Source organism: Oryctolagus cuniculus, chromosome 5, assembly GCF_964237555.1.
Source record: "Oryctolagus cuniculus chromosome 5, mOryCun1.1, whole genome shotgun sequence".
NCBI lineage: Eukaryota > Metazoa > Chordata > Mammalia > Lagomorpha > Leporidae > Oryctolagus > Oryctolagus cuniculus.
The window spans coordinates 52,702,863-52,717,040 of NC_091436.1; the positions used below are offsets into that span (position 1 = coordinate 52,702,863).

General features: G+C 41.0%; 1 protein-coding gene across 1 annotated transcript in view; it reads right to left on the minus strand.

Moving 5' to 3' along the window:
* Positions 1–3,525: 3,525 nt before the first annotated feature.
* The window catches only part of LOC100349668 (nephrocan-like), a 30,236-nt gene continuing 19,583 nt past the window's right edge, over positions 3,526–14,178 (minus strand). The window contains exon 3 of the mRNA XM_002714775.4: positions 3,526–4,157. Coding sequence (XP_002714821.3) covers positions 3,710–4,157 — 448 coding nt within the window. The 3' untranslated portion in view covers positions 3,526–3,709. The remainder of the gene's footprint in view (positions 4,158–14,178) is intronic.

Genomic DNA, 14,178 nt, shown 5'->3' on the forward strand with positions numbered 1-14,178 from the left:
AAAAGAGTTAACACATAAAAGAGTTACAACACAATCACACACATACACACATGCATGTGGCTGTTTTATAATGAAGAGACAAGAAGTTTTGGCTGTAGCCTTGACAGCAGAATGTTATTTGATGACAGTAAATAGTAAAAATGGCTTTAGAGAAAAAAGAACTTCTTGGGAAGGAGAGTTCCCTAAGCATCAACCTGGAACATAGCTTTCCTTTCTAAACCCGAGTCGTCCATGAGCCTCCTCCCTCTGAAGAAGAGATGGAGAATCACAGGTGATAGAGTTGGGGAACACTTGAGAGCCACTTTGCAAAGGCTCTAGCTCAGGGGGAGACAGGTCTGCAGCATTTCCTGCTACAGAGTGTGTTGCATAACAGACATTTATAAAATCTGTGAGGAAACTCTTTAAAGTTTATAAGTTCTGAACAATTTTGAGTAGAAACCAAGAATGCTCTTTAATGAAAATAGCAGCCCTGATCGAAGCAGTACTTTGAGACCGTGTGTGTGGACCACAGAGGAGCACCAATGCTATCTTTCAGATCATTCATTTCAGTGATTCCTTCTGGGGTTCCAAAGCGGAACAACATTCCTGCCCACTGACCCAAGGCTGCTTTCATCTGAGAACAGTCAAACCCTTCCACGGAGCAATTTAAAGGCTTGGACCAGGCATTGTACTGCTAAGGAAGCAGCCCATAGGTGTGACCACACAGTTGTTCAGTTCTGACTTTTGCAGGTCTGAGCAGGCATGATTTGAAATGTTGGGATGTCCAGGAAGGGATAAGAACTGCTTTTATAAAACTAGTACTCAAACAGTACTTTATGTATCTGTGTGGGTGCAAACTGTTGAAATCTTTACATAGTATATACTAAGTTAATCTTCTGTATATAAAGATAATTGAAAATGAATCTTGATGAAGAATGGGATGGGAGAGGGAGTGGGTGATGGGATGATTGTGGATGGGAGGGAGGTTATGGGGGGAAAAGTTGCTATAATCCAAAAGTTGTACTTTGGAAATTTATATTTATTAAATAAACGTTAAAAAAAAAAAACTGCCTTCAATATGGATGCATGCTGTTCACTGCCTAACTCCAGGGGACACCATTCACGTCCATGACTGCATGACTGGTATTCGGGGATTGAAGCAAGTCTCTTTTGGAGAAAGGGACACATTTGCAAATTATGGAGGTGTTAGGAAAATGATTCCCTTCCATATAGATCAAATTAAGCAATAACTACAGAAGGTAATGCTCTAATCCCCATTTTACAGCAGAGAAAACAGAGGCACGGATAGGTACCAGGAAGAACTAGTCTCTGAATGTTTGTCTTCCCCTTCTTTGTCCCCACAGAATTCTGGTGCCATAAAGTAATATCTTATTTTTCGTATTTTATCCTTCCTTCCTAATGTTATCTGACTTACATTGCAATTCTGGCCTCTAGCTGCTTTCCAAGATTAATAAATAATTATCTGATTTTTAAAGTCTCTATATAAGTGTAAATGTGTGATAATTGGAGTTTTAAATTGATTTAACTACTTCTATTTTTTCTTCCCCCTCCAGTTTTTTCCTTTTACTTTTTCTATAAATTAATCAATGAACTTAAGAACCAGAAATTTAGGTAGGTAGGTAGGCAGATAGTTAGATAGAAAGAAACAGATAGGTATTTGTTATGGACTTAATTCTGTTCCCCAAAATTTCGTATGTTGGAGTTCTAATCCCTGCAGTGATTTGGAGATACAGCCTGTATGAGAGTGATTAAGGTTAAATGAGGTCATAAGGCTGTAGCTGTATGCCAGTAGGGCTGTATTCTTATAAAAAGAGGAAAAGACAGCACTCAGAAAGGAGACGCCATGAGAGGACACAGCAAAAGGCTGCCTTCTGCAAGCCAGGAAGACAGCCCTCACCAGAAACCAACACCGATGGCACCTTGATTCTGGACTTCTTGCCTCTGGAACTGTGAGAAAATGAATTTCTGTTGTTTAAGTCACCCAGCATGTGGCATTTTGTTATAGTGGCACCAGAAGATGGATGCAAGTGTCTAGAATATTACTATTCTAAACAGTGTGGGTAGGAGATACTAAGCTGTGAACACTGCAACAGAATTACTGGAATGAAGTTTAAAAAAAAAAATGAACACAAATACCATCAAGTTCTTGCCTTGCCTTTTCCTGTATGTGTGAACCTGTTACTTCACTGCTATGAGGCTGAGCTCCCTCATCTATAAAACACTACAGTCTTTCTAAAGGTCCTCACAGCCGGGGAATTCTGATTATAAACATACAAGCAAATGTCAGTGGGTATAAATTACTACATACCACCCATTATTATTTTTTCTTACAGAGAATTGCAGGTGTAACACATTAAAAAAAGTTGAAGCTCCACATAATAACAAGGAAATTCATGTAAATATAAGAGTTCATTCTTTCTCTGTATTCTTGGGATGTGTGTCAGTGTGCTAGAGAGTATGAGAAACCACTTTATAAATAGGGCTCTTCTCTGAGGAGTGTTAATTTTGCAAAGATTTTGGTGGAAGAAAATATGGACATGCATAAACTTAAAATCTGCATACAATTTTAAGTTAAAACATGATGTTCTCAGGAAATTCTATCTTCTAGTGGAATCCTTTCTCATTCATACAGATCCTGTCTACTACCTCTTCTATCTACTTTCTCTGCCATTAGGGGTATTTTAATGGAAAACTTTGCAAAGTACTGCAACAGATAAATCCTACTAAATGGAAAATAAACTAATTTGGATAGGACTTCAAATATATTCACAAGTAAATCTGTATGCACAAATGTATTGATAGAAAAAAATTATTCCCTAACCATACCTCTATCCCCAGACAGGCAAATGTCAAAGGCCTGAAGTTAATCCAAAGGAGGGCAGTACAGGGGCTTTGGTTAACTCAGGGAAAATGAATTTAACTCGAATCATAACTCTTTTCAGGAAGGGCAAGGCAGGGTCATCAGTGGTCTTTAAGGAACAAGTTTACATTTTCCTCTTTGGTTTTCTTTTGGTCTTGCAAGACTGTCAAACAGGACTTTCTCTCCGTTAGCCGAATGCAAAGGTCTGGAGCTGAGCCAGTTAGCTCTCTGTGACTATGGAAAGGAAGGAAGCAGACACTGAGAACAGCAGGAGGCTGTTCATTCTGCAGAGAGGGGAACCGAGGGGGAAGCCAGGAGTCTCTCCTTTATCATGTCTGTCTGCCCCGGGGTCCTGGAGCACTTCCGCTCCCTGTCCTTTAGAGCTTTTCCTTTGATTTCGTGAGCTATCCCAAATCCTTCCAAGAAGTGTTTTCATGCTTCAGGCAGGCAGGCAGTAGTTTTCATTGCTTGCTGCCAAAAGGCTATGGTACAGGCTTCTGGGGCCAGCTTCATGTATGAAAATCGTCACTTTTTATTTGAGGAAATGAACTACTGTACTTGCAGGAAGTTAGCCATATGGTGATTTTATTTTGCATTATCATTTGCTTAGGTGTCATTATAACACACAAATTAGTTTTAAAATGACAAAAAAACCCACACATCTTACTATTTTTCCTTTCTATGTATCTTCCCTACCTAACTTCTTTAAATCTTCATTGCATTCTCAAAAACAAAAACACAATCTAAAAATACACTTTAAAAAGATGGCCTAGTATATATAAACACAAAGTATATTTCTGCTTACAAGACTATGAAAAATGCTCTCTAAACAGTAAACAAAGCTCATGCTTAATCTATTTCATAATCTTCATCATCATCATCTATGTTGATTCTGATGCTGGAGGGGTCTTCAGCTTTCGATTTCTTTTTGCTCTCTTGGCTTTTCTCAGCCTGCTGTAAATGATGCTCACACTGCCTCATGATTTTCTTAGAAGACATCCAGCTCTCCCCTTGTCGTTCAGCTGGGGCCGCACACTGCCCACCCCTCACATCTGTGCCCTTGGCCTTCAGCATCTCCCTTGCTCTTAGGAGACTGCAGGTACAATTCCAGGGGTTTCCATCCAGGTACAGGTGCCTGAGGCGAGGCAGCCCCTCCAAGGCTTTGAGGTCTAAGGCAGAGATCTTATTGTTCCTCAGGTTTAGCACCTGAAGCTGCTTGAGGTCCTTGAGGCCCCGCTCAGCAATATCCCGGATGGCGTTGCCTTTTAGATCCAGCCTGGCTAAGGTCCCTGGGAGCCTGCAATGCAAGCGATGGCTCGTGAGAGGAAGCCCTGATTGTCACGCCACACCTGCCAAGCTAAAGCACTGAACAGCACTCAGCTTTCTCTATAGTTCTGTTTTTCTTGAGCTACAAAACATACTTTACTTTCCAACCCTCTGCTTTTTCTGATTCCTGTTCATAAAACTCACTTTTTTCTTTCTTATGCAATGAGATCATTCAAACAAACACTACATTTCCAATTTTTAAGTTTGCAAAGGCTGTGAATCAGGAAAGTATTATTCTTTAGGATTATAAAAGGTAATAAAAAATAAAGAGATGTTTAATGTATCAAATTCGAACAGTCTTACTGTGAGTGTGGTAAGAACTGTTGGTGAGAGTGTAAATTGTTACCATTTTGGAAATGATTTAGTAACATGGCAAATTTAAATAATGTCATGTCTTTTAATGGAGGAAATTACAGGAAAAGTTAATAGATATTTGTTTACAAATATGTCACATTGACTTGCCTGTGCACGCTCTAAGCAGTGGCCAAGAATCAGGACCAAGGACCACATGAGGGCTACCTACAGGAGCTTTACGAATTTGACAAGGAAAGGTACAGCAATGTCATGGAAGCAGAGCTCAGATGTGGCCTTACTACCCCGAGAGATGACAAAGAGGTGGTAGAAACTGCCCTAACAGGACATGAGGACAGCAATGGCTGTAGCAACTAGCAGGAGATGACTCAAGTGTTTGGGGCCCTGCCACCCACCAGGCAGACCCAGAGGAACCTCCTGGCTCCAGTTTGTCCTCGTCTTGGCCATTACAATCCTTTGAGGAATGCACCAACAGATGGAAGCTCTGTTTCCCCCTCTCTCTGTAACCCTTTCAAATAAATAAATCTTAAAAATAAAAAAGTCAATCTTAAATTACATTTATAACAAAATTTATAGGAGACTAATATCCAATAACTTGGAAATTATTAAATAATAGACTATTTTGGCTTTATAAAAATAAAAATATGGGGCCAGCACTGTGGCATAGTGGGTTAAGCATCTGCCTGCAGTGCCAGTATCCCATATGGGCTCCGGTTGGTGTACCAACTATGCCACTTCAGATCTGGCTCCCTGCTGATGGTTTGGGAAAGCAGTAATATATGGCCCACGTGCTTGAACTCCTGCACACATGTAGGAGACCAGGAAGAAGCTCCTGGATCCCAGCTTCTGATCTGCCCAGCTCTGGCCATTGTGGCCATTTAGGGAGCGTATCAGCGGATAGAAGACCTCTCTCTACGTCTCTCCCTTCCTCCCTCTCTGTAACTCTGCCTCTCAAGTAAACAAATAAATATTTTAAAAAGTAAAAATAAAATACAAATCCTAAGAAAAAGCTTTTATATGATTTAAAAATCTATAAGCTATAAAAGATTTATAATTCAACTATATTAAAAACTTTTAAAAGTTGTGTTTGGCAAGATACTTATGCAAAGTCAAAATACGAATAACAAACTGAGTGGTGAGTATCTGTGCCTTTAATCTCTCTAATACAGAAAGAACACTCAAAAATTGGTAAGAAAAGATTTTTGCAGAAAAACATGAATGGAAGTTGATAGAGAAAGAAAAATAAAGGGCCCTCCAGTCTTCAACCTTATTCAGAATAGATAAATAAAAATTAAAACCACAGAGATGCCATTATCACCTGTCCAATAGTTCAAAATCCTAAGTCAAACAAATCTAATTAATCAAATGTTTATGTTGATAACATAGCCAAGCAGAGAAAAGAAAAAGTGTTCTAGAACTTTGAGCATCCTCAGTGGATATATTTAAGCATTCGACTCTAAGGACCAAAGGATCCTGAAATTTATCTCAGTATGTTTATTGTTAGCACTAAGGTTAGTGATGAAATTTGGAAACTTTTAAATAGATAATATGATACAAAAGAAATAAGTGAGAAAAAAGTACAACTATAAAAGAAAAAAAGAAAAACCCTTTCTGTTGTTAAATATGAATCGGAAATGTCAGTGTGAATTCATAGTTTTCAAAAACATTGATATTTTAGTAGTCTTTACTAAAAGAACCTAGAAGCAATATTGTATTATTGTGTCAAAGCTACTACAAAAACAAGAGCACATCAGTGCATACATCTTAGTTTTTAAATTCCGATCTCCACTCAAAAAACCAGGGCTTCTTGGAGGAATTGCTGATTCCATGTCTGCATGAGAAAAAACTAAGCATGCTTGAGCCAGATGCAATGAAATGTTCAAAGACTAATCAAGATGAGTATTAAGAGAACAGAAAATAACAAGTATTGGCAAGAATGTGCAGTAATTGGAAGCCTGTATACTACTGGTAGAAAAGTGAAATAATACAGCTGCTGTGGAAAACAGTGTGATGCTTTCTGAAAAAAATAAAAATAGAATCCCCTGCAACCCAGCAGCTCCACTTTGGGATATATACCCAAAACGACTGAAAACAGGTTCTTGAAGACATACGTGTCCTCCCATGTTCTCAGCAGCATTCTTCACAGGAACTAATGGCTGGAACCAGCCCAAGGTCCATTGATTGACAAATACAAAAACAATGTGCTACATGCAAATGATAGAATATTATTCAGCCTCAAAAAAGGAAATTATGATACATGCTATAGCATACATGAACCTTGAGGACATTATAATGTGCTATGTGAAAGAAGCCAGTCACAAAAAGATGAATACTGTGTGATTCTACCTATGAAATATCTGAAATATTATCGAAATAGTCTACTTTATGGAAGCAGAAATGTAGAATGGTGGTTGCCCATACTGAAATCTATCTTTTAAATGGTTAAGATGGAAAAGTTTGTTATGTGTATTTTACCACAATTAAAAAACAAAACAATGGAATCTTATGACAGCAGCTAGCTTCAAGGGCTTCTACTAGCTAAATGTGGGGCAATATTAGTATCAAAGGATACAACTGGGGGCCGGTGTTACGGCAGAGTGGGTTAAGCCACTGCCTCCAATGCTGGCAACCCATACAGGCACTGGAGGATGGCCTGAGTGCTTGAGCCCCTGCTACCCAAGCATGGGAGAAGTGAGTGAGTTCCAGGCTTCTGGCTTTGGCCTGGCCCAATCCTAGGCCATTGTGCTATCTGGAAAGTGAACTGGTGGATACAAGGTTTCCATCTCTCTCTCTAACTCTGTATTTCGAATAAAATAAATTAATCTTTTTATTAAAAATATAATTGTAAATTATAATAACACAGAGAATAAATTAACACCCACGGGTCCATAGAAGTACTGGGAAAGAAACAAGAGGAAAAAGAGAAAGAAGGAAAAAACAAAATAAAAATGAAAAAACTTCTATAGTGTTAAATGGAAAAAATAAAATACAAAATTGAATGATCCCAAATAGGTAAAAACAAATTATATGCCTATGTATAGATAAGGGCTCTGGGTCAACACATATGAGTGACTTTTATTTTTTAGCATATTAAGTTTTTTAAAAAAGATTTGTTTATTTATTTGAAAGGCAGAGTTAGAGAGTCAGAGGCAGAGAGAGAAAGAAAGAGAGAGAGGTCTTCCATCTGTTGGTTCACTCCTCAAATGGCCAAAATGGCCGGAGCTGGGCCTATCTGAAGCTAGGAGTCTGGAGTTTCTTCCAGGTCTCCCAGGTAGCTGCAGGGTCGAAAGGACCTGCCAGGACTCGAACCAGCACCCATATGGGACGCTGGCAGTATAGGAGGCGGCTTTGCAGGCTACGCCACAGCACCAGCCCCCTGCATACTAACTTTTTCACTTTGAACAGTTATTGTTTTAGAATCAGGGAGAAAACAAAATTTGTTTTTAAATAACGTGGTTATCAAGTTGAAAAACAGCATGCCAGTGCCTGTTGATTAAAAGATGCAAAAGAATCACTACAATTATTATATGTTAATCCAAAATTGAAAACAAAAAAAGCAAAGCAAACTTGATATTTTCACTGGCTCTTTCCCTGCAAAAATACAAAAGAATCACAATGGGGAACTTGAAAATCTTTCCGTTACAAGCCACTTTGTAGTAAGTGCTTTTCTTTCCATGACGTATGAGAACTTGGAAAGAGGGAAAGAAGCTCCTTACACTGAAATAGCAATGAGTGCTCCTCTCACATGGTGTGAACACACAGGAATACAATCATGCATCTCAGGAGCCAGTGACACTTCCTAGAGCAGTCCCAGTAACGTGACCACTGTGTAAAATGCAGAGAGCAAGCAGCTGCAACTCTATTTCATGACAATTTATTTCTCTTGTTATAGTATCATTCTTATATGAATTTCATTTCAAAAACTTAGTGTTTAGCCGGCGCCGTGGCTCAATAGGCTAATCCTCCACCTTGCGGCGCCGGCACACCGGGTTCTAGTCCCGGTTGGGGCGCCGGATTCTGTCCCGGTTGCCCCTCTTCCAGGCCAGCTCTCTGCTATGGCCAGGGAGTGCAGTGGAGGATGGCCCAGGTGCTTGGGCCCTGCACCCCATGGGAGACCAGGAAAAGCACCTGGATCCTGGCTCCTGCCAGGATCAGCGCGGTGCGCCGGCTGCAGCGGCGGCCATTGGAGGGTGAACCAACGGCAAAGGAAGACCTTTCTCTCCCTGTCTCTCTCTCTCACTGTCCACTCTGCCTGTCAAAAAAAAAAAAAAAAAAAAAAAAAACTTAGTGTTTTATGTTATAGGAATATAGCCTATATTTTGCCCCTCTGGTTTTTTAAACTAAATCAGTCATTTTATATTTGTATTCATATCCTACACTGTATACTACCTAAATATACATAAGTATCTGTGTTTCTTGAGTATTTTAAAGCCATCATTATTTAAAGTGTCTTCTCTGTAGATTCAATAAAATTTGCCTAAAATAGCAAATTAGTTTGCTAGGGAAAATTGCTTCATATATTTTCGCAGTTCAATAGTTAAATTCAATTTTAAGTTAGCCTCCAAGAAAATGTAATTTTGCTCATAAGCCAGCTTTATATAAGGCAAATCTCTAAAAAAATACAGAAAATTTATGTGTAGTTTTGTGTCCCTGCCCCAAGGAAAGAGAATTGTGTGACAGTGAGCAAGACTGCACCCCCATTGCAGAGGGCAATGGAGCCTAATGGGGAAAGACACGAAAGAGTAATCCAGAGGGCCCAAAAGCCCCTACGTGTTAACAACTGCATTCTGACTCAGGCCATTCTATTTACAGTATGCAGCTGTAGGAAAGTTTGTTTTAAAATGTTGATTTATTGATTTTCATTTTATTTGAAAGATAGAGACAGAGAGAAAAAGATGTTCAATCCACTGGTTTATTCCCCAAATGCCTGCTCATACTAGACCAGGCTGAAGTCAGGAGCCAGAAACTCCATCTGGGTGTCCCACATGGGTAAAAAGGACCCAAGTACTTAACTAATGTGCTGCCTTCCAAAGTGCAAATTAGCAGGAAGCACTAGCTAGGACTGGAACCCTAGGACTGGAACCCAGGCATTACAAATGGGATGTCCCAGTGGCATAGAAACTGCTGAGGCAAATGCCTGTCTCAGCTTTAGGTAAGTTACTCTGGTTCTTAAAGCTTCTGATTTTCTACCCTATAGACGAAAGTCCTCACCACACAAAAGTCACATAACAATGGTTGAATAATGAAAATGGAGGCCAGTGCTGTGGCGCATTGGGTTAAAGCCCTGGCCTGAAGCGCTCGCATCCCATATGGATGCCGGTTTGAGGCCTGATGACTCCACTTCCGATCCAGCTCTCTGCTATGGCCTGGGAAAGCAGTGGAAGACAGTCCTGGTCCTTGGGCCCCTGTGCCTGTGTGGGAGACCTGGAAGAAGCTCCTGGCTTCTGACTTCACATGAGCTCACCTCTGGCCATTGTAGCCATTTGGGGAGTGAACCAGAGGATAGAAGACCTCTCTGTCTCTGTCTCTCTTTGTAACTCTGTCTTTCAAATAAATCAAAATAAATCTTTAAAAAAATGAAAAATGAGCAAGCCAAATTTTCTTAAAAGGAAAAAGATTTATTTATTTATTTGAAAGACAGAGTTCCACAGAGAAAGAGAAGCAGAGAGAAGAGAGAGTTCTTCCATTCACTGGTTCACTCCCTAGTTGGCCACAACAGCTGGAGCTGCACTGATCCAAAGCCAGGAGCCAGGAACTTCTTCCTGTTCTCCCATGTGGGTGCAGGGGCCCAAGGACTTGGGCCATCTTCTACTACTTTCCCAGGCCATAGCAGAGAACAGGATTGGAAGTGGAGCAGCTGGTACTCAAAACCGGTGCCCATATGGGATGCTGGCACTGCAGTTGGCAGCTTCACCCACTGTGCCACAGCACTGGCCCCCCATTTTTTTAAAACAAATAAAATTATTCAGTTATCTTCTGTGTATCCAAAAATTGTCCCTATACATAGGTTTACTGTTTTTTGTCTTTTAAAAAATGTTTATTTATTTTCATCTCTTTGAAAGAGAGACAGAGAAAGACAGAGAGAGAAATTTCCAACCCTTAATTCACTCTCCAAATGCTCACAAGAGCCAGGTCTGAGTTAGGCCAAATACAGAAACTAGAACTCCATTGGGGTCTCTCATGGAGTGGCAGGGGCCTAAGCACTTGAGCCATCATTTTCTGTCTTCCAGTATGTATTAGCAGGAAGCTGGATCAAAAGTGGAGTGACGGGGCTGGCACTGTGGTATAGCAGGTAAATCCCCTGCCTGTAGTGCCAGTATTCCATATGGGCACCAGTTCGAGTCCCAGTTGCACCACTTCTGATACAGCTCTCTGCTATGGCATGGGAAAGCAGGGCCCAAGTGCTTGGGCCCTTGCATTTGCATGGGAGACCTGGAAAATTCCAGGCTCCTGGCTTCAGATTAGCCCAGCTCCAGCTGTTGCCACCATTTGGGGAGTGAACCAGCAGATGGAAGACCTTTCTCTCTCTCTCCTTCTCTCTTTCTCTTTCTCTCTGTCTCTCTGTAACTCTGCCTTTCAAATAAATAAATGTTTAAAAAAAAAAAAAGTGGGGGCCGAGGCTGTGGTGCAGCAGGTTAATGCCCTGGCCTGAAGCGCCAGCATCCCATATAAGCACTGGTTCTAGTCCCGACTGCTCCTCTTCCCATCCAGCTCTTTGCTATGGCCTGGGAAAGCAGTAGAGGATGGCCCAAGTACTTAGGCCCCTGCACCCACATGGGAGACCTGGAAGAGGCTCCTGGCTCCTGGCTTCGGATCGGCAACAGCTCTGGCCGTTGTGGCCATCTAGGGAGTGATCCAACGGATGGAAGACCTCTCTCTCTGTCTCTACCTCTCACTGTAACTCTTTCAAATGGATAAAATAAATCTTTAAAAAAAAAAAAAGTGCAGTGGTTGGGACTTGAACTGGCACTCAGTTATGTCATGCAGGCATCCCAAGCTGTGGCTTAATCTGCTATGCTGCAATGCCTGCACCTTTGATAGATTTTGTTTCTATCAAAATTCTAATCAAAATGACATTATAAGAGAATACACTAATTATCCTGGTTTGTGATCTTTTGACAGTCACTCATTACTTTGATAAAATTTGTCATTACAACTTTGATTTATGTAAAAAGATAGCTCTGCTCTGAAGACAAATGTGTTTCTAGAAACGTTATCATTTGTTCTTTTCAGTGTGGTTATTGCTACTTATCACAGAAAAGGGCATAGCACATGTTGCCAGTAGATGGCACTTGCATATAAGGTAAAATGCTCAGTGACTATGTCAGGCTGTAGAGAGCTATTCTGGATTTGAATTGTCCAGCAAACGGATGAAGAAGAGATAATCTAACTTACCTCACTGAACTGAAGATGAGTGAAATATGGAGGCCTACCTGTTGGGTGTTCTACGTTCTCAGTCATATAGTTATTGTCGACCCCAGAGTAGATCTCAAAGACAGAATCATGCAGTGGCTAAATGGTCTTGTTCTCTAGCAGGGGTGGGCATCGTCTGGCCAGTGGGCTGAAATCATTGGGTCTGGCCTTGCCAAGGCAACCAAAGGCAAGACGCGAAATTCAGTAAATCTATAGCAGGCTAATTTTTAAGTTAACTATTTTGTATGGCCAGCAAATGATATTATAAATATTCAAATGGCCCTTGGCAGAAAAGAGGTTCCCCACCCCAATACAGTTAAACCACTGTGTTTCAGTCCTGACACACTTACTGACAATGTGACTTTGACCATCTTTCTTATTACTACTAAATCTTAATACCTGAATCTTTAAAGTAATAGGTAAAAGGGCTGGCGGTGTGACACAATGGATAAAACCTATGACACTGGTATCCCATATGGCAACTGTTTGTGTCCCGGCTGCTCCACTTTTTTTTTTTTTTTAAGATTTATTTTATTTATTTGAAAGAGAGAGTTACAGAGACAGGTAGAGACAGAGAGATGTCTTCCATCCGCTGGTTCACTCCTCAAGTGGCAGCAACGGCGGGAGCTGAGCTGATCAGAAGCCAGGAGCCAGGAGCTTCTTCAGGGTCTCCCACATGGGTGCAGGAGGTCAAGTACTTGAGCCATCCTCTGCTGCTTTTCCTGGTATGTTAATAGGGAGCTAGTTCTGAAGAGGAGCAGCTGGGACAGAAACTGGCACTCATATGGGATGCCAGCGCTGCAGGCTGGGGCTTTAACCTGCTGTGACACAGCGCCAGCCCCTACCCGACTTCTGATCCAGCTCCCTGCTAATGGCCTGGAAAAACAGCAGAAGATGGCCCAAGTTTTTGGGCTCCTGCCACCCCCATAGGAGACCTGGAAGAAGCTCCTGGCTCTTGGCTTTGGCCTGGCCCAGCCCCAGATGTTGCAGCTAACTGGGGAGTGAAGAACAGATGGATGATTCTCTCTCTCTCTCTCTAACTTTCAAATAAACAAATTAATTTTAAAAAATAAAATAATAGATAAAACAATGTATCTACCTTCACACGATTGTTGTTTTGAGGACTAAGGAATTATGAATATAAGTTCATTGTTGACTTTAGCAAGCAGGTAGTAAAATGTTATGTATTAGTTTTCTGTCTTGACTAGTGTATTGTGGCAAATGATGTAGGTATTTTAATATGTGTTCTGGGACCATATACCATTATCTTCTTGATAAAATGTAGTGTGGAATGGGGTAGGCAGAAGAAGGATTCCTGGAAATACTATTTGTGGTAGGAGCAGGTGGCTTTTACAGTTTATTTATAGAAAATGGAATTTTGCAAATAAAAAGAACAGATCTGTTTAAACCTCATAAATCAAAATTTAAAATTCAAATAGAAAGAACAGGTATTGTTTTAATTCTTTATGGAAGTTAAAGCACATAGGACCTTTTCTAGATCATTCTCACCTTCCAATGCAAAGAAAAGCTGCAAAGAGGGGATGGTTATGGGCGTATTTATTTATTTATTTATTTTTAAAGATTTATTTTATTTATTTGAAAGACAGAGTTACAGAGAGAGGTAGAGACAGAGAGAGAGGTCTTCCATCCACTGGTTCACTCCCCACATGGCTGCAAGGCCGGAGCTGCACCCATCCGAAGCCAGGAGCCAGGAGCTTCTTCTGGGCCTCCTATGTGGGTGTGGGGGAAGTGGAGCAGCTGGGATTCGAACCGGTGCCCATATGGGATGCCGGTGCTTCAGGCCAGGGCTTTAACCTGTTGTGCCACAGTGCTGGCCCCAGTAGGCATATTTAAAACTCACAAGAGGAGTGGGCATTTGACCTAGCAGTTTAGATGCCTGCATCCCACATTGGAGTACTTGGATTTGAGTCCTTACTCTGACTCCTGACTTTCGCTTCCTGCTGAAGCAGACCCCAGGAGGAAGAATGATAGCCTCAAGTAATTGGGCTCTCGTGTTTCAGGCTCCTGGTTTGGGCCACTGGACATCTGGGAGTGAACCAGCAGATGGGAACACTATCTGTTTTTCTCTATCTCTGTCTGTCTCTGACTCTCTGCTTCTCAAACAAATAAATTGATTTAAAAAAATTTACTGATGCTTCAGCCCAACCATGAAGCATCTGATTTTACTGGTTTGATGTGAGGCTTCAGTACTAGTACTCTTTTTCCTACTTCTCCAGATAATTCTAACATGAAGTCAGATTTGAGAA